Source organism: Ipomoea nil, unplaced genomic scaffold (assembly GCF_001879475.1).
Source record: "Ipomoea nil cultivar Tokyo-kokei standard unplaced genomic scaffold, Asagao_1.1 scaffold0875, whole genome shotgun sequence".
In the NCBI taxonomy this organism is placed as follows: domain Eukaryota; kingdom Viridiplantae; phylum Streptophyta; class Magnoliopsida; order Solanales; family Convolvulaceae; genus Ipomoea; species Ipomoea nil.
This window is the reverse complement of record NW_017617303.1, coordinates 12,493-38,902: the sequence shown is the minus strand read 5'-3', so window position 1 is coordinate 38,902 and position 26,410 is coordinate 12,493. Positions and strand designations below refer to the sequence as shown.

Here is a 26,410-nt window from a genome sequence, read left to right as displayed (position 1 = left end):
TATGTACGGAGTATATGATTTTTAATATAGTCATTATATTTAAACTTTGCATTTTCGTTAATTTCATCATTGATGTTATCATTTAGAATTCGTTTGGAAACCGAAATGAAATGATCAGTTATTAAAGTTGAAAAATTAAAACTTACAACAATGCAGAAATATTATCAGGAGGAGGCAATGTCATATCCACATGAGAAGTCATAGTATGTTACCTCAGATCATATCCAACAAGCTAGTCAATTAATAGATGAAAAAGAAATAGTTAAAAACACAAGCCAAGAGAGTAATTCAAGTAAGCAACAGTGACCTGTATGTGTCATTTGCCAAGAGTTGTTGAATGAAGTCAACATATATTCCAAGATCAAAATTACAAATGAAGATCAAATAATGTGCTCTAGGAGAGTGGAAATGCCAACAATACAGGAGACAAGCTCACCACACAAGAAAGAGTGACAAAGGTCATGTGAGTATTATCATTTATCATGGCATCTGCATAATTTATAATAAATTAAAAAAAATTCTTTAGAATCTGTTTTTTGTTTTTTGTTTTTTCTTTCAATTCAGCTCTGATCTGTGTACAAGGGTTAGGGTTACAGAAGCAATTTAGCTTACTAACAAGAAATCTTGAGAAAGATGTAAAAGGCATGTGAACCCAAACTATGCAACCTTCACAGATTTATCATCAATTTGTTTCCAAGAACATGCTTAAGCACTGATAATCCAACTTTCATAGCCTTTCCGGTTATGTTGGAATTCTTCACAGGACATAATCCAACATCTTACAGTGAATAATAATTATTTAGTAATTTCTTAATATCTAAACTATGTAATGTAATAGTAATAATAGTAATATTCTCTTCTCGATGAAGCCCAACCCTACATTTTTTATTCCTCTTCAATTTCACTATGTTATACAAAGAGATTGTTTAGTCAAGTATAGTTAGTATAACAAAAAATTGGTGCCAATTATGTTGGGAAGTGACCTCAACTTTCATTTGCCAAGTAAGAGTTGTTGAATGAAGTCAAGATTCCAAGACCAAAATTACAAACGAAGTTCAAATAATAATGTGCTTTTGGTATTAAATTAGAAACTATTTGTAGTAGTATTAAGAAAGCATGAGGTATAAGCCATTAATACAACCAATTGCATTAACGCAATTTTAATTTCAATTATGACAGAACAATTAGAGTTCATGGTGTAAAGGCAAAATTAAAAATTATTTGTAAAAATACAAGAAAGAAAACATAAGTATAAATCATTGATTCAATCTATTATTCCCATTATAATTTTACGATGGCTTTATTATATTATTAGATTTATATGCTAACTAAATTTCAATATCGCCGGAATTAATGCATAGATGGTATAATTTAAAAAAAAAAAGGTTCAAGATTGAATTTATGTATGCAATAAAGATCATCAACACTTGTCTTAATCTTGCAACAATATCATCATTTGCCTAAAACAGAGCCTAAAAACACTGTAAATGTTCTTCAAAAACTCTGTAAAACCACAAAGCGACATTGCCAAAAACACTGTAAATTGCACATTGATTTGCCTCAACTTCATATCAATTTCACAATCTTCTTTCTGTTCATACATTAATAACGCTATTCTTCTGATCTTAATGAATATCCATGAAAGCATAGGCAGTAAGAAACTATAGAAGCAAAGAAGGGTATATAAAGGTGAATTAGAAGAGGAAGTTGAAAGCAAACATATTCCGCGAAATAACATTAATAAGAATGAAACTGGAAAGTCCATAAATTTGGGGAGTGAAACAAATACAAATTCAAACATTAATGTTAGTTAAAATACATACATTCTAAAAACCAATGAGCAACATTGCTAAAAACACTGTATAAGTGCACATTCATGATCAAATACACACATTCCAAAATCCACTCAGCAACAGTTTCTTGTGCATGCCTTTGGAACCTCGAGCTATTTTATTTAAAATTTGATGAATTTAATTGGAATCTCATAGTCGGGCCATGATTGGCTGAGGCCGAGTGCTAGGCTCGGCCCTAGGGCCGGTTGGGTTCACCTTTTTCTGCTTCATCGGGTCTGTTTGTTCTGGACCCGTCTGCCATATATCCATCAAAATTCATTTTTGATTTTCTAGTTTTAGTTTGAATACTTCGAAAGATGCCCATCCCAAATAATCCAAGACACATGGTTGCCAATGTGCCACGAAGAACCTGCCATACCAATCTACTATTTTTCTTCCCATTATCAACTGTGGAAGATACAGATACTTCCCAATTCCCCTGGGATTCTAATGGTTCTATGACTTTAATAGACCCATCTGTCAATCCAACTGCAAATTGGTTGGGTTCCTGCGGATGTGCTGCAATCACAAGTGGATACACAACCTCGCTTCTACAATAACAATATAACATAGACAAGTTAATACACAAATTAACATTTCATTAAGGAAAAAATAGTATTCTTAAACAAAAGTTGTGGCACAAAGTATTTGCAGCCTTGAATTCCGGACCTGAGAAGGTGTTCTTACCTGTTCTGAGGTAAATAAGCAGATGGAACAATACGACATTTCAGTCTTAGGGTATCGGCATCAAGCACTCCAATGTTCCCATTAATAAAGGATGCATAAATTAGTTGGCTGTTACAGGAGTATGTAGCAGAAGAGATCCGCGTAGAAAGGGAAACATGTGGGATGCACTGTAACAAGCATACTCCAAATTTAAACCCCATAGTCTTCATGAGCATATTTCAAGATTTGAGAAAACATGTTTGTTTTACCTGGTGTATGAGTTCCATCTTGGATACATCATATATTGCCAATTGCTTTTCATGTGTAACTAGTAAGTGGTTTTCCTCAGCATGGAACATCACTTGTGTGTCACATCTTGAAGACACTTCACCATCAGGCAACTGAATGCGAATTGATCTTCTCATTTTCCACAAACTAGTGGTCCACACACAAAGCTGAAAAAAAAAGGTTGTAATCTACTAATATTTTGTTAAAATAAATTTTGGTATACACAGAGTAGAAAGCACAAATCTTTGGTCAGTTTGGAACCTTCTTGACAGAATACATAAATTTACAATAAAAGAACTTGTTGCTATTCCCTATTAGCTAGTCATGGTATGTTCCACTGTACTGTGCTGTTAATTGAAGGGATCACGCCATAGTTATTTATATATCATTCTTTTTCTAATTGACCTATATATATATATATGCTTACCTGGGCATCAGCATCTGCAGAAACCAACATTTTAAGTTTGGTAGAGAATGCTAGACCAGTGATCGGTTTCCGATGCTCTCTAAGTTCGATCAAGTCCTATATATGAAATTATTTAAATCAATACATGTTAAATTATCATACACATAATGCAATAAGATATGATACGTCACAGAAGACTTACCTCATTTACCCAATCATATATATATATGGATGATTCCTCCGTACCAATTGCAATAATATTGTTGTCATGAGGATCAAAAGCTAAGAAAGTTGATGCAGATGGCAACGACGTGATTGTTTTCATTACCTACATCACATATACATTATAGAAATCACGCACGTATAAAGCTAAATGTGATAATTAAGAGTTAAGCTTGTTCGCTAGCCATATATTACCTCACTTGTCATGATGTTAAACAATGAAACATTTCCACCAGCAGCCGACACAACAAAAGAGTCATCATTCGAGAGGGCTATGCAAGGAACTACTTCCTCTAGGTTGACACCTGACACATCATTAATCATAGGAGGACCACTGTTTGGTTGCCAATTCTGTGGAACAAGATTGACAGTGGCCTTTAGAAACCACAGACTTTAGAGACTCATTTGCCAAACATTAATGCGAGACATTAACATAAATAGTATAGCAAAAACAAAAAAAAAATACTCTTAATCTATTCACTACCTTTCTGCTTGGATTTTGTTCATTGTAGGACCATTTCCATAGTTTTTGAATACCATCTGAGCTGAGTCTCAAGATGCCAACACCAGAATTTGTATAAAGAAGTCGGGAAACCTTAACAAAATTCATTTGAACATCAAGTGTTGAAATTCAGGGAGAATTAATTACCTTATACATACACCTTATTTATTAGTTAAAGCACCATTGTCTATCTGTAAGAGAGATGAACAACAAGAAAATGATAAAGAGAAAAATAGTTCAAAAACCTTAGCGTTAGAGCACTCTGGCATGGAAACCATTTGATATTGAACTTGATCTACAATTTTTGTCAATTCCCACAGTTTGGTTCTATCTGGACCTAGCAATTGTCACCAAAATCGATCAACAAGACATGAAATTGCACACAAAAATAAGGAGTTAATCTTTAAAATGGCTCAATATATTTGCATGAACCCATAATATTTAATATTATTTAAAAAATATATTATTTACTCTAGTTAAGATTTATGAATGAATGGTATATGTTGATCGAATTACGGATGCATTCGTTACGCACATATATAAATAACAACATTTTTGCCATCGAAACCTCTTTAGCACTGTGTTAGCCATTACAGCACTATGTTCTAGCATTAATTGTGAATGCATTCAACTTATTTTATTTTACAGATTGATATTTACACCCTCCTATTCAAAAATGTATGCATGAGACCGATAATTAGACTTTTCTCAAACTATTTATAATTTAATTTAGCTTCAGTGAGCAAAAATTACATACTTCAAATTTGCATTAAAATCTAATTAATTATACTAAAAGAAAATTGAATTTAAATATTATAAAAAATGTTGAAAAAAATAAGTGAAAAGAGATTTATTTTGACCAATAAATAAATATAAGTTATACAAAATTCAGTAAATGAAGTATCATTTCAACAATATATCTTATTAATATAAAAATATATGACTGTGTGTATAAACCCAGTAGTTGAACCATTGATCTATTGAAGCTCATTGAACAATCAATGCCTATGTGTGTATATAATATAATAGTGTAATAGCATTTAGTATTTAATTTTTTTCTATATATATTAAACCTAACGCTTTTTAAAATCTTTTTCTTATTAATTGGATAAATATTCTTATAAAATGCTAAAGAGTATGAAGTATCCATAACGTTGTATAGAACTTTAGGATAGTATATGAAGGGGTATATATTCTAATTGTTATTTAGAAAAATATATTTACCTAGTTGTTGTTGTGATGCTGTAGTTTCATAATCTTCTTCATTATCAGTGTCATAATTGTGGTCACTTTGTATTTCTTCCCCAATAATTGGATTAGGCTGAGTGGAAGCAGGTTGATCTTCAGATAATGCAGCATGTATATCACTATTCTTTGCCATTGAAGCCTCTTCATCATCAATAAGTTCTGCCATTCATCATTATGCATAATTAATTACTCCGTATATAATTATATAATTTTATTTTATAAACTAATATTTATTAACATAAAAATATAGAATTGTGTCTGCATGTGTACAAATTGATAATTACACACTCCTTTCCAAAATAGTATGACATTAAAAAAAACAATCAATACTTTTAAAAAGAAATCAATTATTGTAGCCACAACGAACAAAGAGTTCACCCAAGATCAAAAGAAATAAACTTCATTGTAAAAATTTGAACTCAATAAACTAGCATGATCATGAGAGACCAAATCATTTGCCTAACAATGTTGCATCTATAACACTTTTCTCTGCCATATAATTGGAAACTCATCGTCATCCATATGTGTCTATCTTAATTTATTTGTGTGTATGTAAATGATTATAGAGTTAACTATCGAAATGATCCTTTGTCTATAACGAAATTATCAATTTTGTCCAACTTGTCGGTAAAATCTTTTGCTACTCGATTACCGAGTGCCACGTAGAATTTTTTTTCAAATATTAAAATTTAAAATATATTTTAAAATTTTTAAATAAATTAAAATTACTTAAAAAAAAAAAAAACAAAAAAAAAAAAAACAAAACAAAACAAAAACACCCCCACGCACCCCCATGTATATTTTTATAGTACAAATGTATGCATATAATAGAATAGTGTAATATCAATATATCATTTAGTCTTTTTATTTATTTTTTAAATGCTATTATGTAATAATTATTATTTACATCATTTAGTCTTTTTATTTTTTAAAAAATATAATGCTATTATGTAATAATTATTATTTATACTTACATTTTGTTGTATGGGATATGTGTTTGTATAAAATATTAAAGAGTATATATTCCTAATAACATAGTATGGAATAAAGTACCTGTATTATTATTTTTTGCCACCATTGCATCATCTCCACCACTATCTTCTGTATGTTGTGATCCGCCACCTTCCTCTACCTCTTCAACATCATCAAGATTAAATATAACTTTTAGAGGCTATGCTAATTATTTAGTAAAATGTTTAACATGTTTCCATTATTATTTTTCTTTTGGATATTACTTTTTGAATTGAAAAGTAGTAGTTAACTAGAAGAAAAATGATATGACTTTATTAAGTATTAAAAACACCGTTTCAAAATCATAACAATTGTGTACTCTATTATTGTTCTTTGAGAATCACGATTTACTTATTTTCTTGTTATAAGAAAGTTAAATTAAAATTCAAGAAATCAAGGAAAAATAAAAAACAATTGACAATGGCCCTGTTTGGTAAAATGACTGTTAGCTGTTAGCTGATTGTGTTAATTAGAGGATATAAATAGTTGATAACATTAGCTAATTGTAGAAAAGTGTTTGGTAAATTAGCTGATAGCTGATAGTTGTTTGGTATAATTTCTTTTCTCAAAAAGCTAACTGAAAAAGTTGCTTGGAGTAGCTTTTTGAATTTTAGCATTTTAGAGTTGCAAAAAGCTTATTAACCAAACATTTATATTGATATTTTAACTAAATCAAACAATTAATAGTGGTCAAATAAATCAAAATTAGCCTATAGGCCAAGTTTTTACCAAACAGGGCCAATGTTAGATATAGTTAAACTTGTTATTAATTAGTATTCTCAAAGTCAAGTTTGTTAGATATTTTTGGTTTTGCTGTATGGATAGGTGTTCATACAAAATATTAAGGAATATAAAAATATAGAGTTGATTCCATTTTTAATTTTGTTCTAGTCTAGTCTATATTTATACGTATCAACCTACTTTTAGTTTTTAATTTTTTTTCAAAAATTCCCCTTTGGTCCTAGCATTATTGTGACATAATTATTTTTAGTCATTTCTCAACAAAATCGTTTAAATACAATGACACTTTGGTCTATTCAAATCTAAGTGTTGAGTCCTTTTCTTTTTTTGGTCTTAGATTTATATGTGTCATTCTACTTGTAGTTTTTTTTTTTTTAAACATTTTCGTTTGTTGGTGATAGCATTATTGCGGTATGACCGTTTTTTGTCATTAGTCAAACTACAAGTCTTGTGAATTTTTATGAACTTATGCACTAGACTTAGGTTATGCCACAATAATGTTAGGACCAATAGTGATGTTTTGAAAAAAAAAAAAAAGACTAAAAATAAAATGACACATATCAATTTATGACCAAAAAAAGCAAAAGGACTTCACACTTACAACTTAATAGACCAAAATGATTTTGTATTTAATGCCACTTAAACGTGTTTATTGGCATATAAGTCAAAGTGAATTTTTTGAAAAAAAAAAAAAAAGAACTCAAAGTTAACTGACACATATAAATCTAGGATTAAAAAAAAAATGAAATTAACTCTAAAAATATATGTGATATAATTTAAAATAATATGTATGATAGTATAAAGTATGGATAAAGTATACGAGTACCTGGATCTCTTTCACCAGAACCGGCCTCCCTGTAGAAAAGCACAAGTACAATGTATAAACATCTTTTTATTTTTAGTAATTAAAAGAACAACAAAAGTTTGTACATTTCTTGAGACATATATAATTCCTTAGCCTAAATAAAATATAAAACTGAAAGAAATTAAAGAACACTGCATAAAAACTAATGAACATAAAAGAGTATTTGTGGCATTAAAAACTTAAAAGAAAATCAGAATTTTAAGGAATAAATGATAATTTTCAAGCTCAATAAGTTTGTTTTTTTTTTTTTTGGTATATAAGAATTCGTAAATCCAATCTGTTGAAGATTTTAAATCTTAAATAAATAATTTAAATAAGCATGCTTGATATGAATTCATTGACCTAAATAAAAGCGAAAACTAAAACAAATTGGAAAGTTAACTATTACTAAAGTATCATATTATGTAGTATGGAGTATTAAAAAGTTGAAGAAAGATGGTAAATGGAGGGGAACCGAAATCAATATGTTTACCTTTTATATAACAAAGTACAACCCCAATCAGCAGTGGCTTCCAATTTCATAAAGTTCACCTCAAATCTTGAAAAATCATTTGAGCTTACACTATTTATATGAGTATTAGAATCTGCAGGCCACAAACTACTAAATGGTATGTAGACAAAGCAGATGTGTCCTCCGTTGTTATCATATCCATTAGTTGAACTGGCAATCACACATTTTCTTTTGAGAAATTTATTTTTGTGTGACAATTTGGCTATGACTGTGCAATGCTCAACACCATCAATGCCCCGGTAGAAGTGTGGTTCCCATGTATTATATCCTGAAGAGAGGAAATATACAGCAAATCCCGCAAAGCTTTGACAATACGAGAGGAAATTGAGATCAATAGAGATACCATTTGACTGATAGCATCGATATTGAAATAATCTCAAGACATTGGCCTCGATGTAACGATCCTCACCCTCTTGTAAATAGATTGGATAGCTAACACTGAATGGAGTCTTTGTATGAAACGGAATATGAATAAATATTTTAGCTAAACAATGTTCCGGGCAGTGATATTGATCATCATAAGAGAATGCAACTGAATGTAATTCCGGGCACTCTGCTAACTCCTTTATGCTTTTTCTAGAGGCAAAATGAAAATCTGCATACAGTTCTCTTGTACTTTGTGGGAGTTTTGGGAGCTCTTTAAGTTTTCCACAATCTCTGATGTCAAGATACTGAAGGCGAGGGAGTTGGCTGAAGCTTTCGGGTAAATCAACAAAGTCGCTCCCCCGTAGATTCAAGTATTCTAACGAGATCAAGCATCCAAGATATGAAGGGAGTCCTTCATCGGGGATTTTAAAATCAGAAAGTTGTAGCCTTTTTAGTGAGCGCAAACCTGATTCACTGCTAATAAGCACAAATTTGAGAGTTGTCTCTTTCATGAACTTCCGGTTACCTCCCCAACACAAGCATTCAAGTGACCTCAACTGCGTTATTGAAGATGGGAGTTGAAAAATGGCAGTGTGAATTACATGAAGCTCTTTCAACTTTGACAAGTTGCCCAGGTTTTTTGGCAATGACACTAGTCGGTCACAACATGTAAGCCCAAGAAATTTAAGAAGTTTCAACTCACACAAGGCATTAGAAAGATGGACAAGATTTCCACAGTTAATGAAGCATAACTTGGTGAGTCCACGTAATTTTTGGATCGATGAGGGGAGTTCTTTAATCCAAATGGACTGTAAATTCAGCTCCCATACATATTCCATAGTTGTCTGGATTTCTGGAAAATTTTGCAATGCTCCACAATATTCAAGTCTGAGACACTGAAGAGATAAAACACGAACAAAGCAGGGAAGCTTCTCTAGCTCACGGCAATTGCTTAAATCCAATATATAAAGCTTCTGAAGATGTCCAATAGATGGGTGAATCTCTTTTAATTTCTCACAACCAGAAAGGTATAATTCGTTCAAATTCAGTAGCATATCAAAATTTGGAGTTTCTAGCAAAGAGCAAGAAGAGCTAAGATTCAAATAGGTAAGTTCGTTAAATTCCTGCCAGAGAAGATGGAGAATAAAATAAGTATAAGCTATTTGATTAAGAAAAAGAATTGATGAACACGGGTTAGAATCATCTACCATACCTTAGTTATCCTACAATTTTCAAGAGAACTAGAGTGCAGATAAACCCCAACAAGCTGAGAGGGATTATTATCCATGCCAGAGGAATGAAAGCTTTTCGGTAATGAAGGGAAAGGATAATCTGGGAAATGAAGCCACCTCAAGCTACTTGGAAGATAATCATCCATGACATTGTCAAAATTATTATCTTCTTCCTTGGATGACCGTTTACCTATGAGTATCTTCAAAGATTTAAAGGCACCCCAAATATTCTCATCATTGTCCAGCTGACATATGTATGTATAGGGGAATACCATACATTCTATGTGTTCAGGGTCCTGAAAGAATTGAAGAAATAAAATAGTACAGACTTCAATCTTTCTAATGCAATATCAAAAACAAACCTTCAAGCTAAGTTAGCTTATTAGTTACTAGTTAGCTAGGAAGGAATATAATTAGACCGCGTAATATAATCTAGGAAATAATTAATTAAGAAACCACACTATGTATATCATTATTTTAATTAACTAATTTTGCTACATCTTACTATTGAAATAAATATATATGCCTTACCATTTTTCCGTATAATAATAATACAGCATCCTCAAACTCCCATACCCTGCTCCTAGGTTTCTCCTCTCTTGCAATATGCCAACCCATATCTTGGATTAGATCGTGCATCTCAATTCTTCTTCCTTCCACGACTGATATCAGAGATCTTTCAATGAGCACATGCATACCAAAGGCTGGATTCAAATCACAACTTTTAAGCACATCTATTACATCTTTTTCCATCTCGTGTCTGAAAAAACATGCAATATGTAAAAAGATTTTTTGGAGTTTACAATTTAGTTCATCAAAACTTGTCCTAAGCACTTGAACAATATTATCTATTGGGGTGTGAAGGGTGTGAGTGTCATTGAATTTCTCCAATATGCTTTTCCAGTAAATAGCCTCTTGTCCACAAAGATAAGACCCCAACAATTTAAGGGCGAGTGGAAGACCCTTACAATGATGCACAATTGATCCACACAGTTGTTCGATTTCAGTTGTAGAAATTTTCTTTTTAAAGGCATACCAACTAAACAATTGAATAGCTTCCTGCTCTTCCAATGTATCTACTTTGTATATATACTTTACATCAACTTTATGGGAACGCAATACTCTAGCATCTCTTGTGGTTATAATCACTCTACTACCCCTACCAAACCAATCTCGACTTCCAGCTAATTTCTCTAATTGTTCCACCCGGCTTACGTCATCAAGAACAATCAAAACCTTTTTCTGTCTAAGCCGTCTCCTTATCATTGCCATTCCAGAAAACTCATCTCCTATTCCTATCTTCACCTCTAGTATTGCTACTAGAAGGACCTTTTGCAATTCAATGATTTTATGTCGGCTAATGTTGGGAAGAAAATAAGCTCTATCAAATTGGAGTGAAAATTTATTAAAGACCGCCATTGCAGTTGTTGTCTTACCGATACCTCCCATACCACAAATACCAATAAACCTAGCATCATCATCATCATCATCATCAGCCGATCTCAACCAGTTACCAATGTCGTTAACTCTAGATTTCAACCCTTCTAAGTTGTTTTCAAAGGCTGACCATGTCTGATTTGATTGATTCAATCGAGCAAATATGTCGGCAGCAACTCCTTGTACACATTTTATATCAAGTCTGAAAAGATTGAACATCAATAGTTTTTAAATTGTAGTACTCCAACTTCATACCAATATATGACATCGATCAATATAAAATTTCCATACTTCATAAAAAAAAAGTTGCACTTGTTTTATTAATGAATTTCTATGGACGTTATTCTAACAAAATTGTTCTACACTATTCACTTGTAACATTATGTTAACTAATTAAGTGAAAAGCAACTTGAATGAGATTGTTCCCATCTTCCGTCCTCCCCAACTTTTTTTTTTTCCTTTTAAATATTATATAGTGTTACACTGTTACATCATTAATTGTATTGAGAGAATGAGGACTTTTTCTCTTTCTTAATACTAGGTAGTAACCACTTACCACTGTGTGCATATAAATTAAAAATAAAATAAAATAAAGATGAATCATATGAGAAGAGGAAGTTGAAAGCAAACCGATTATAGTCTTTCTGCAAATGATGCCCTTTGAGATAGCCTGCTTTTTTCAACACTTCCTTCCATCTTCTTACCTTCTCCTTCTCCTCATCCTTCGCAAATTCAACCAATTCCTTGAACGAATCTCCAAAACTTCCTTCCTGTTTCCAGACATCTGAAGGCTCCACGTCGTAAAAAATTGGCACCACAATTTGTTCTTTGAACTTTTCTTGGAATTCCATGATTGTTGCAAGTTCTTCCAAACACCATTTTGATGATGCATAGCATTTGGAGAAGACTGTGATAAAAAATCTTGAATCTTTAATAGCTTTTTGTCGAGCCAGAGAGACACAGTCTCCTTTCTCCATTTGATCGTAATCCTTGAAGGTGTGAATTCCTTTCAAGTCTAAATAAGTGTAAAGATAATCTACAAATATCTTGTCAATATCTGAACCTCTAAAATTCAAGAAAACATCGTAAGTCCATTCATGGATTGATTGTGAAGCAGTAACAGAAGAGGTAGAAGCCATCAAGCCATATGGAAAGAATTTGGGTTCCCCTAAAACATGCAGGGAACTAATTAGAAGGGAACTAATAAATTCAGCACATACAATATGACTTCTTGTGTAATGAAGGAATTTTGCATAACAACACTTCACAGCAGAAACGAAAACAAAGTATTATACATTTACAATTTATTTATTTAACTAGCTCATACTAAAAAAAATAAAGTGAAAAATGACACTTTTTCCTCCTGAATATATGTTTATAGCATATTTTCCCTCTGAATTATTAATGAAAGCATATTAGTCCCCTCAAGTATTCTAAAAATGGCGATTTTTCCCCATTATATATTAAATTGATATTTCTACCCTTAAAGTAAACATTTTATTTATTCTTCATCTCCAACAAATTATTGCTTATACGTAGGGATGACCACGATTCGGTTCGAATTGAATCAGACACTATAGCAATCGAATTGAAAGTTTGCGATTACGATTCAGATCCGGTTTGGATTTCAGTTTATTAAAATTATGAATCAAAAAAATAGATCATGACCCGTGAACCGGCGGTTCCAGATCCGGTTCGGATTTTGAACCGTCTTTATTTTGATTTTTTTTTTTTTTTTAAAAAGTCTAAATTCAACAATAAATGTATTTTTTTCAGTTTGGAACATGAACTGGCCGTTTCGGTTCGCGATTTTAATAAACTCTAAATATCGGGTTTTGATTCTAAATCGTAACTAGAATATTTCAGTTTGGTTGCTATAGTGTCTGTTCGATTTGAACCAAATCGTGGTCATAATTTGTTGGAGAAGAAAAATAAATGAAATATTTATTTTAAGGGTAAATATGTTCATTTAACATTTCAGGATGAAAAATAGCCACTTGAACAATTCAGGAGGAAAAAGTATTAGAAGTATATAACTCAAGGGAAAAAGTGCTATTTTTTCAAAATTAAATAAATAATTCAAGGGGATAAACTGACCCTTCACACGCCCCCCACTAGTGCTCATGGGTGCGATTAACTGACTGTTTGTCTTTAATAACGTAACATTGATGATTGATGTAATGCTAAACCTTTGTGTATATGCATTTAGTGTTAAAAAAAATTGTGATTTATGTAGTATTAAAGGAATTTTTTTTAAATGTTTTCGTGTAATTGTAATTTATAATAAGAACATTTTTATCTTTTTCTTTATGGAAAAGTACATATTCTTATAAAATGATAAAGATAAAGTACAAATAAACCACAGAACTATTGATGTTAAATAATTTATTAGTTACCAACTATCATGTAGTGGATGGCATCTCGGTTATCCATTCAAATGGATGGTCATTGGTTCGAACACTTATGGTGGGGGCTTAATCATTGAGAAAGTATAGAATAGATTAAAAATGCATAATTGTGAATAAGTATATAATCAACTAGTAGTTGAACCTTATTGAACAAAGAAATCCAATACTCATGGGTCAACATTATGTATACAGAAAACGGATTTTATGTAGTATTAAAGGATTTTTTTTAAAAATGTTTTCCTGTAAATGTAATTTATAGGATTTTATGCAGTATTAAAGGATTTTTTTTAAAAAAAATGTTTTCGGGTAATTGTAATTTATAATAAGAACATTTTTATCTTTTTCTTTATGGAAAAGTACATATTCACATAAAATGTTAGAGATAAAGTACAAATAAGTCACTGAACTATTTGAAAAATAGCAATTAAGCCACAGAACATAAATAACCCTCAAATAAGCAATTGAACTCAGGAAAAAAAAAAACAATTAACATTTTTAACAAGTTAACTTCAGGTTTTTGCTGACTGAATTGCCAAATGTTTATTTTATTTACGTTTTTAATTATAATCCACCTACATAGTAAACTTAGAGTTAACCTGTTAAAAATGTTAATTGCTCTTTTTTTCTAAGTTCAATGGCTTACTTACTCTTTTTTTCCGAGTTCAATGGCTTATTTGGGAGTTATTTGAATTCGTTGACTTAATTGTTGTTTCCCAAATACTCCGTAGTTCAGTGACTTATTTGTACTTTATCCCAAAATGTTAATATGTAGTATGAATAATATGAATATATGAAGGGGTAATAAAGTAATTGGGAATTTATATTAGAACAATATATTTACCTGGCTCAGGTGTGGACACAGGGGTCTCTTCGAACAGTGGAGCTTCTTCATTACTTTCTTCTGCCATTCATGTGTATATTTAGAGCGCGTTATTTTATTAACTAATATTTATCATTTTAACCTTTTTTATTAACATGAAAATATATAAAATACATAGTTTAGTTAAAAGGAATATTTATATATGCATGCATGAATGTGTGTATGCATGGTTGTATATGTAAGTGTGTGTGTGTATATAATTACATAACATGCATGCATCCAGGGTGAAATATGATGAGTACGTACCTGAATCACCATTATCATGGGACCTAGCTATAGTTTTGCTCCATAATGCTTCACTTAATGATTCATCATTTTTATATAACAAACCACAACTCCAATCTGCTGAAACATTTGATGCAGGATTCCCAAATGCCACCTCAAATACCAAATAATCACTGGGGATAGCTCTCAATTTATTGTTAAACAGACTAAGAAATGGTATGTAGGCAAAGCATATGATTTGTCTATCCATGAATACATCAAAAGCTTCATCGCATTGTCTGCCAATCACACAATTTGTTTGGAGAAGTTGTTCATTATCTTTGTGTACCAACTGGGCTATGACCTCACTGTATCTAAAAGGACGACCGTCTGGGCATGATTTCCATATACCATAACAAGATGAATTGAGAATAAAGCGCACAACAAATCCCACAAAGCTTTGATTATGCCAGGAGGATTTAAGACTAATGGAGATCTTATTTGAACCAAGAGATGAATATTTGAACCGTTTCGTGACATCACTATCGGTTGAATATGCATCACTAGGATAGGTAACAATGAAAGAAGAGTCTCTCATGATTTGAAAAGGCTGATGATGAGCAAACTTCCTAGCTAACTCCACAGCAGAAACCTCTTTATCTCCAGGAGAGAATGAGACAGAATATAATTTTGGGTACTTGGTTGCTAGCTTCACTAAGTTGCTTTCAGAAGCCAAATTAGAATTTGCATATAGTTCTCTTATAGTAGTTGGGAGTTCTGGTAGCTCTTCAAGTTCTTCACGACCACTGATGTCAAGGTATTGAAGACTAGGAAGTTGGCTATAACATGCAGGTAAACTGACAAAATTGTTGCTACCGTGATTCAAGTACTCTATCTCCGACTCCAACAAGGTCAAGCATCCAATATCATTAGTTGTGAGTAGTCCTGGTATCAACGACGTTAAGATAGAGTACTTGATAGATATATATATATATATATATATATAATAGTTTACTCACGCAGTACAAAACAAAATTTACACAGATCAGAGACATGCATATATGTACATATGTATCTATGCGCTTCTGTGTATGTAAATGTATGTACAAAATAGCATAGTGAGTGTAACAATTTAATTTTTCATTAACAAAACTTATATACTTATAAACTATATTAAAATTTATGTCAGATAATACAAAAACGTAAATTTGTACATTAAAAAAGAAATTGCTAAAAATATGAAAAAATAAATAGAGATTTGTTTTTTATTGTTTGTTTGTATTTTTTTTTATTTTTTTATTTTTGGTAACGAGAAAAACCCATCGTCATTACCTAATAGTGTGCACCGGGTAAATCGCGCATTATGACACTAACCGGTAAAGGACCACAAAGAGACAAAATAACTTTGGTTGCTCTTGGTTGGGGTTGTCCAAAATAGAGTTATTTGACCATTAAATAACATGTGTATGTATCAAATGAAACAAATTAAAGTGGGGTTGAGGCAAATTATGCTTTGGAAACGCGCTCACCTTCCACACACCTTCCACAACGGTGTCGTTTTCGTTTTTCAACGAAAACGACGACATTCTAATTTTTTTTAAAAAAAATTGTTTTTCACTTGTGGTTAACAGCGTTTCTCTCTTCGCAATCGCACAGTTTAGAATTTATAAATCAACTGTATTTAAATTATGAATCTACAGTATAGAAATTATGAATCTACCGTATTAGGTTTATGAACATGTAATAAGCTATATGTTCATAATTATAGAGTTATATGTTCATATATCCAATTGTTTAACTTTCTATTCATAAATCACAAAACTATATGTTCATAATTTGATAACTATACAATTTAGAAATTATGAATCTACAGTACATAAATTATGAATTTACAATACAGATATTATGAATCTGCAGTATAAAAATTATGAATCTACTGTATTTAAATTATAAATCTATGGTTTAGAAATTATGAATCTACAGTATAGAAATTAAGAATCTACAACTGTACAGCATAACGCTCCCTGGGTTGAGGGGTAGCATTTATTCTTTTATGTATTACAACATAAAATAATTTCTAAAATAATAGTACATAATTGTTATGTTCATTGTAAGGACTTTTTTTTCTTTTAATTTGTTAAATACTTCATAGGTGTTGATATAAAATGTTTAAGAGTATGAATATTCTTAATATATAAGGAGTATAACACAAAATAAAATAATATATAATAGTATAAAAGGGGTAATGTATGAGTACCTGAATCACTCCTATGGCAATTAGCCATATGCTCCCTTGCTCCTATTGGGCTGAAAGCACATTTTTTAATTCAGCAAATTTAAAAGTAAAAATTATATAATTATGCTTGTTATAGATTCAGTCCTAGCCTAAATAAAACAGAAAACTAAAACAATCTGTAAAAAAAAAAAAAAAGTTATCTAGTCCGGAGTAATAAAGTATACCTACTACAGAGCATTAAAAAGTTTTTTTTTTTTTTTTTTTTTTGGAAAAACAGAGCATTAAAAAGTTGAAAAGGAAGGTAAATAATATGGGGAAGAAAAAGGAAAAATTGAAATATATATATATATATACCATTTATACAATAAATTAATGCCCCAATCTGCTGAAGCTTTCAAATCCACAAGTTCCACCTCGAATCTTGAATAATCATTTGCTCCCATCATAGGTTTAGATTCAGGCCACAAACTACTAAATGGTAGGTAGACAAAGCAATTGTATATTCCGTAGTTAAGACCATCGTAAAAAGTTGATTCAACTATCACACATTTTGTTTGGAGATCTTCATTTTTAATATCATTATGTGATGATAGTTTGGCATTAATCACACAATGATGATGAGAAGGGTCACCAAAGCCTTGGTACGAGTGTTGTCCCCATTTATCAGCTGGAGAAGAGACAAAAAATACAGCAATTCCCACAAATTGTGTGCTATACCAACGATGATTGAGATTGAAGGAGATCCTATTTGACCCGTATCTTCGGTATTTGAATGACCTCAAGAGAGTGTAATACTCCTCCTTAATCCGATAATATGATGAATCGGTTGAGTAGCTAACACTAAAAGGAGTCTTTCTGTGAAATGGAAATTGAATGCTCTTCTTAGCTAAAAAGGTTTCACCTTTGAACGAATTAAGATAAGGATAGCAGGAGGAGACTGCGATTGAATATAACATGGGGTTCTTGATTGCTAACATATCTATGTTGATTGACTCTTTTCCAAAGGCAAAATGGGAATCCACAAATAGTTCGCCTATAGCTTTTGAGAGTTCTGGCAACTTTAAAAGTTTTTTACAACCTCTAATGTTAAGGTATTTAAGGTGAGGAAGTTGACCGAAACTTTCAGGTAAATAACTAAAATTGCTTCCTTGAAGATTCAAATATTCCAATGAGATCAAGCATTGTCCAAGATCTGAAGGGAGTCCTTTGTCGATGCTCTTAAAATCACAGAGCTGTAGCCTTTTCAATGAGCACAAACCTGATACACTAGGCACAAATTTGAGAGGCCTTTCACCAAACCAACGTTTGTGTCCCCAACACAAGCATTCAAGTGAGCTCAACTGCGTTATTGAACATGGGAGTTGAAAAATGGCAGTATCATATATATGAAGCTCTTCCAATTTTGACAAGTTGCCCAGGTTTTCTGGCAATGACTCTAGTTGGTCACAATCTCTAAGCACAAGAATTTTAAGGCTTTCCAACTCACATAAGTCATCAGAAAGAGATACAAGATCTTTACACGAAAACAAGCATAACTTGGTGAGCCCACATAGTTGCCGGATGGATGAGGGGAGTTGGGTAATGAGAATGGATCCTAAATTCAACTCCACTAAAAGTGGAATACTTTTCTGGATTTCTGGAAAATTTTCTAATGGGCAACCATGAAGTTGGAGAAATTCAAGAGATGAGAGTTGAATAAAGGTGGGAAGCTTCTTTAGGTTACCGCAAGAACATAAATCCAATAAAATAAGCTTCTCAAGACCTCCAACAGAGGGATGAATCTCTATTAATTTCTCACAATGTGAAAGGTATAACTTTTCCAAATTCGGCATCATATCAAAATTTGGAGTCTCTAGCAAAAAAGGGGAAAAGCTAAGATTCAAATAGGTAAGCTTCTCAAGACGTCCGAAAGAGGGATGAATCTCTATTAATTTCTCACAATGTGAAAGGTATAACTTTTCCAAATTCGGCATCATATCAAAATTTGGAGTCTCTAGCAAAGAACCAGAATAGCTAAGATCCAAAGAGGTAAGTTTATTTAATTCCTGCATGCATGCGTGCAAGAGTAGATAATGGAGATCAAATAAAATAATTAGTTTAAGCTATTTAATTAATTAATGTAGAAAAATAATTTAACATAGTAGTGAGTGAGCAGGTTAGAATCATATACGTACCTTAGTTATCCAACAATTTTCAAGAGAACTACCTCGCAGACAAATCGAAACAAGCTCCAATGGATTGGTATCCATGGTAGAGGGATGAAAACTTGTGGGTAATGAACGGAAAGGATAATCTGGGAAATGAATCCACCTCAAGCTGCTAGGAAGCTCATAATTATCCTTGACATCACCGTCAAAATTAGTATCCTTCCACGACCGTTTTTTAACTATGAGTATCTTCAAAGCTTCAAAGGCACTGCTAATATTCTCATAATTGTGCAGCCACAATCCATATGTATTATAGGGGAGTGAAATACATTCTATGTGTTTAGTAACTGTAAGCTCCTGAAAGAATAAAACAAAAGAAACCTTCAAGCTAAGTTAGCTAGCTAGGAAGTTAGGAAAAATTATATATATGTCTTACCATTTTTCTGTATAATACAGCATCCTCAAACTCCCATACCCTGCTCCTAGGTTTCTCCACTCTTGCAATATGCCAACCCATATCTTGGATTAGATCATGCATCTCAATTCTTCCTTCCACGACTGATATGAGAGATTTTTCAATGAGCACACGCATAGCAACGTCTGGATACAAATCACAACTTTTAAGCACATCTTTTACATATTCTTCCTTCTTGTGTCTGAAAAAACATGCAATATGTAAAAATGTTTTTTGGTTTGTGAGAGTTAGTCTATCAAAACTTATCTTAAGCTTCTCAAGAATATTATCATTTGGGGTCTTCTTGAGTTGCTCTAAAGTGCTTTCCCACTCATCAGCCTCTAGTCCACAAAGATAAGAGCCCAAAACTCTGAGAGCTAATGGAAGACCCATAGCATAACGCACTATTAATCCACAGAGTTCTTTGACACCAGGTGCAGCTTCCTTTTTAAATGCAAACGAACTGAACAGTTGAATAGCTTCCTCATTTCCCAATGTTTCTACTTCATATATATGCTTCTCATCAACTCCATGGGAACGCAATACCCCTGCATCTCTTGTAGTTATAATCACTCTACTACCCCTACCAAACCAATTACAATATCCGGCTAAATTCTGTAATTGTTCCACATGGTCTACGTCATCAAGAACAATCAAAACCTTTTTCCTTCCAAGCCATCTCTGTATCTTCTCCATTCCATCAAACTCATTGCTTATTTCCATTTCCATCTTCTCCTTTTGTATTGTTTCTAAAAGGGTCTTTTGCAATTCAATGATTTTATGTTGTCTAATATCGGCAAGAAAACAAGCTCCATCAAATTGACTTGAAAATTTCTTAAAGACCGCCCTTGCAGTTGTTGTCTTGCCAATGCCTCCCATACCCCAAATCCCAATGAATTGAACATCATCAGGTTCCAGTGTCAACAAGTTACCCACATAGCCAACCCTAGTTTCCAATCCCACTACAGTTGAGGAAGCTTGAGTGGAGCGATTCACTCGAGTAAATATATTGTGAGTAATTTTTTCGACACATTTTCCTTCAAACCTGACAATATTGAACACAAATTAAATAATTGAAACATGCAATTGAATACTCAGCTAGCCTTAATAGAATTCAAGCAATGCTACTCAGATTATGGGACAGATCCCTTTATATTCACCAAACCCATGAGACATCAATGTTAAATTTCCATACTTCATCAAAGAAGTTGTAGGTAGGTGTTCTTCAATTCTCAATGAATGGGGTAAAATGCATTTTTAATTTCTCAATTATTACTTTTTATAAAATTTGGTCCGTATCTTTAAATCTGAACACTATTGATCCCCAATTGTTTAGAAAATATATTGACCCTGTTTGGTAAAATAGCTGTTAGCTGATAGTTGTTAGCTATTAGCTGATTGTGTTAATTAGAGGGTATAAATAGTCGATAACATTAGCTGATTGTAAAAAAATGTTTGGTAAATTAGCTGTTAGCTGATAGCTGATAGCTGTTTGGTATAATTTCTTTTCTTAAAAAGTCAATTGAAAAAGTTGCTTGGAGTAACTTTTTGAATTTTAGCCTTTTGGGATTGCAAAAAGCTAATTAACTAAACATTTATATTGATATTTTAACTAAATTAAACAATTAATAGTGGTCAAATAAGCCAAAATTGACCTATAGGCCAATTTTTTACCAAACAGGGCCATTGTTAATTTAGTCTCTCTCACATGATACTCTCAAATGCAATCTGTTAGTATACATGTGTCCAAATTTGTTTTTAATTATAAACTTGGCTACTAACCTTCTTTATTTTTTTTTAAACTCATAATTTTGTACAAACTAGTATATGTTTTATATTTTCTCAATCTTTTTCAACCCAAAAAATCAATGCTCTGACCACACATTTGGAGTAGTAAATTAGTAATAAAAGTGTCATCATACTATACATAACTACTAACCAAGTTTTAAAAGACTATTTGGTGCCTCTCATGAGAGATAGAATTCATAACACTTTTAACAAAAGTAAACTAACGTAATCACCTAGTAATATTCAGCTCTACTGTATGTACTCCATAATCTTCTTCCAAAAGGCTGAACCCCAACCCTAAGGGCCCCCCACACCCCGACAGAGCATTTGGGAGGATGTAAATCATGGTAACTCAACTGAACATGAACCAAAGAGGCTAGACCGGTGCTCACTGCGCACAAGAAACCCCCTCACTGCTGCTGGTGAGACTCGATCCCTGGTCATTCTTTCAAAGTTTCACCTCTATGAATGTACTCCATTATCTTACTCCTTGATCTGGCGGGATTTACGTGGATCCCAATACAAGTGAATACATCAAGGGTTTTTTGTGTGGGAGTACACATAGCATTTTCCAATTCAAATATATTTATAATTAAATTATTATTATGATAGAAGTTAGAACATTATATTATTATAGGAAAATGGGCAAATAGGTTTCAGAACTTCAATTAGATACATAAACTTTTTAAGAACGTAATTAAACACATCACATCAGGATTACCGAAAGAGTAACCAGCTAAGGGGGTGGGATACACTAAAATCGTGAATTGATGTGTTTAATTGCACATTTTGATAATGATATGAACTTATTAAAGTCTGTAAATTGTAATAGGAATGACAAAATAATTTTTTTACTAGTTGTTTCTTAAAAACTAGATAGTAACACTACTGGCATTAAATAAATAAATAAAACTTTAATACCAGTAGTAAAAAAACTAAAGCAAATTAAACGACATGTGTAAAAAAAAATGAAGGAACAGAGGAAGAAGAAGTTGAATGTACCCATTGAAGTCATTCTGCAGATGATACCCTGAGATTTGGGCAGCCTTTTCCAACGCTTCCTTCCATCTTTCCACCTTCGCCTTCTCCGTGTTCTCTTCTTCATGTCTCTTAAATGATTCACCAAAACTTTGTGTTTGATTGCGCACAACTGAAGGCTCCACATCATAGAAAATGGGTATCACAATTTCCTCGGCGTAGTGTTGTTGGCATTCCATGATTGTTGCAATTTCTTCCAAACACCATTTCGCTGATGCATAGTCTTTGGAGAACACAACAACTGCAAATTCTGATTCTTTAATAATTTGTAGCAACTTCTCAATACGCTGTCCTTTCTCCAATCCCTCATCATCTTTGAAAGTGCGAATTCCTTTCTTTTGTAGTTCTTTATAAAGGTGATCAACGAAATTCTTTCGAGTATCTGTACCTCTAAAACTCAAGAAAACATCATACTCTTTTTTGCGGACAGATTGAAAAGGAGTAGAAGAGGTAGAAGCCATCAAGCCATAGATTTATTTGATACTCAGAAACATAGATCCGAGGGAAGTATACTTAAGGTAGCAAATCGGAGTTAAGAAGATTTCTTGAATTGCTTAAGTCGTCTCAGCAGTCAACTCCCAAGATTTCTTGGAATTGAGTCACAAAAGTTGAAGACAACTGGTGCATTGAAGAAAACAGAAGGACTACTGTTGGGTCTTAATCATTACTGTTCAACTTGCAACATTCAAATTATTTAGGAACAATTTTTGTTTATTATTTATATTTGAGAAATTAAAATTACTCCGTACATTTTTAATTCATAAACTATAACACAAATACAAATGGATTGTAAAATTAACTTTTAATTACTCACAAAAATAATTATTTTTATTAAATATTTTAAGAATTATAAGTGCAAATAAAAATATTTGATTTTGAAAACACTTAATATATAGTAAATTCACATATAACTCACAGTGTATCTAGATATATAATATTGTATTCGCTTCTGTGCACTTTTAGTTATCAACGGATACACTAATAAGTGTATTCAAATGTATTAGCACAATTATGAGAATGCGATTGCATTTCTTCTTTTTTGATATGGTTGGAATTTGTGTTACTCATAAACATACAACAGATAACTAATTAGAACGAATGTTTAAAATATCATATATATATATAAGCTACCGGAGTTGAGTATTGTAGTCAAAGCGTTTCTTTATTTAAGACATTTAGACTACCCCTAAAGATAAAAAGAAAATAATACTTATAATTTTAATTCTATTTCTACTTTTTAATTTTTATATTAATACTCTTGATGTAAATATTTTTGATAAGACCTACACAATAAAAATATCTCTTCATAACTTGTCATATAAAAGAGTAGAGAGTTCTTTTACATGAATTCTTAATCTCTATTCCTTCACTTTGACTTTCTAATGTTTTTACAATATGATACGTTATCTTTTTCCTATAAATTTTAATAAAAATGAAAAATATCAACATTTAAATTTGAAAAGATAAGTAGGGGACAACATTTTAGAATTTAAATGCTCCGTAGTAATTTTTTTTTTTTTTAGATTAAAATGATGTAATAAAAATTGAGAGTAAGAAGGGACCTATGGCCTACAGGGCCGGATTTTGGGATGTGCAAGCTCAACAACACAGAGCTTCAAATTTTAGAGGGCTCAATATTCAATTTTTACCTAACTAGTTTAGAAATAAAAAAGGAATAAGGGTTAAATTAACCATCGAACGTAACGTGAAAATACAATTTGGTCACTCAACTAAAAAAAATACAATTAGACCATTCAACATGGTAAAATTATGCAATTTGTCCCAAGTAACCTGCAATGGCAAGTTACCAACAAGTAATTAATTAAAATTTTTAAAATGAAATTAAAAACTATTTTAAGACAAAAAAAAAAAAAAAAAAAAAACAGCAACAGCTCCTGTGATGGCGGGTCGTCGACGGCAGCCTTCTCCGACCTCTCTTCCCCCCGACGTGTACAGATCGACAACATACTTCTGTTCAGTTCAAGTATTAAATATGAGTTTTAGACATCAAGGAAAAGGGTTTACAGAAGCTTTTTTCTAGAAAAGAAACATACCCGGACAAGTCAGGAGATAAAAATACTTGAATTGCCATGCACAATCCTATCAGAAAAACTATGTTAGTTCCCAATGAAATCTTCACTCTCTAAATATGCATGGAAAGCTTTAGAAATACATTGACAAGCCATTGGGCTCCGTATATGAAAAAAGAAGGTCTTGATTCTTAGAAAACATGTATACCCTAGAGAAAGACGAGAGGAGGCTGTTGATGCTGATCGGGGGAAGAGAGGTCGGAGAAGGCCGCCGTCGATGACCTGCCATCACGGGAGCTGCTGGTGGTCTTTTTTTTTTTTTTTTTCTTTTGTTTTAAAATAATTTTTAATTTCTTTTTAACAGTTTTAATTAATTACTTGTTGGTAACTTGCCATTGTAGGTCACTTGGGACAATTTGCATAATTTTACAATATTGAATGATCTAATTGCATTTTTTTTAGTTGAGTGGCTCAATTGCATATTCACGTTACGTTCGATGACTAATTTGATCCTTATTCCAAATTAAAAAAATAAAAAATTACAATTAATTTTAAAAGAGTCCATGTAAAAATGTTAGAAATCTGTGTCTAAAGTACTTCAATTTGAGGTTAGAGGTTCAAATTCTATGTGCCGTTTTGCTTTGCGAGTTCATTTTACCATCTTATTATTATTATTATTATTATTATTAGAAAAATTACAGTATTAATTTAAATATTATGACTTTGGAATGACCTTATTTATTTATAAGAACAAAAATTTAAAAATCGCCACTGACGACTATGAGTCATACCACTGTCCACTACGGCACTACATAAAGTTCATTGAATTTCTATGGTGGGCGCCACCCCAGTTCAATTTTAATGAGTAGAAAGAAGGGAGCTATGCTTTACAAATCAAAAAAGAAAGAAGTGACCTATGAGTCGTCATATCACTGTCCAGTCTACAGGGTGTAGCATGGCAAATTATTGTGTGGAACCCGGTCTACACAATGTTATGTGGACCATAACAAAAAGTACATTTTTTTTGGGAAAATTGTACTTTTTTTCCCTAAGTTATATACTTATAGCACTTTTTCCCCTCAATTATTTAAGTGACTCTTTTTCCCCCTGAAATGTTAAATCGACATATTTACCCTTAAAATAAATATTTCATTTATTTTTATTCTCCAACAAATTATTACTATAATTTGGTTCAAACCAAACAGATACTATAGTAACCAAACCAAAATATTCCAATTACAATTTATAATCAAAACGCGATATTTAGAGTTTATTAAAATCGCGAACCGGAATGACCGGTTCATGTTCCGAACTGAAAAAATAAAATACATTTATTGTTGAATTTAGACTATTTTAAAATAAAAAATAAAATTTTAAAATAAAGACGGTTCAAAATCGCGAACTGGATCCGGAACCGCCAGTTCACGGTTCATGATCCAGTTTTTTTTTTATTATTCTTAAATTTAATAAATTGAAATCCAAATATTGGGTTCTAGATCTGGATCATAACTGAAAACTTTTAATTCGATTGCTATAGTGTCTGGTTCAGTTCGAACCGAACTGTGGTAATCGCTACATATACGCAATAATTTGTTGGAGAAGTAAAATAAATAAAATGTTTACTTTAAGGGTAGAAATGTCAATTTAATATATTTGGGGGAAAAACTACCACTTTTAAAATAATTGAGGGGGCTAATGTGCTCACATAAATAATTGAGGGGGGAAAAGTGCTATAAATATATAACTTAGGGGGAAAAAGTGTCATTTTCCTTTTTTTTTTTTTAAGAAAAAAAAGTACATTTTTAATATACTAAATGTACATTATTTTTGTACTGAATGTACATTATTTTTTTACTAAATGTACGTTATTTTACAATAGACAAAATATGATCCACACA

General features: G+C 31.9%; 1 protein-coding gene across 1 annotated transcript; it reads right to left on the bottom strand.

The window, feature by feature from the left end:
• Positions 1–1,768: 1,768 nt before the first annotated feature.
• Positions 1,769–22,982, bottom strand: LOC109178928 (TMV resistance protein N-like). The gene is made up of 15 exons (XM_019328479.1): positions 22,447–22,982; positions 19,639–20,701; positions 19,230–19,559; positions 17,410–19,100; positions 17,077–17,126; positions 14,862–15,764; positions 5,141–5,323; positions 4,162–4,253; positions 3,899–4,009; positions 3,610–3,765; positions 3,395–3,520; positions 3,214–3,309; positions 2,768–2,953; positions 2,520–2,686; positions 1,769–2,383 (listed from the first exon to the last, which is right to left on the bottom strand). Exons 1-15 carry the CDS (start codon positions 22,941–22,943, stop codon positions 2,029–2,031), a joined length of 6,006 nt encoding a protein of 2,001 aa, XP_019184024.1. The 5' UTR covers positions 22,944–22,982; the 3' UTR covers positions 1,769–2,028.
• Positions 22,983–26,410: the final 3,428 nt, after the last annotated feature.

Excerpts from the sequence above, each read along its gene's own strand:
- LOC109178928 (XM_019328479.1), bottom strand. The coding sequence starts at position 22,943 with ATGGCTTCTACCTCTTCTACTCCTTTTCAATCTGTCCGCAAAAAAGAG. Across the intron at positions 19,101-19,229 it reads AAAATTGTTGGATAACTAAG|GAATTAAATAAACTTACCTC; the intron begins GTACGTATATGA and ends GCATGCATGCAG. Across the intron at positions 17,127-17,409 it reads ATTAATTTATTGTATAAATG|CCCAATAGGAGCAAGGGAGC; the intron begins GTATATATATAT and ends ATGTGCTTTCAG.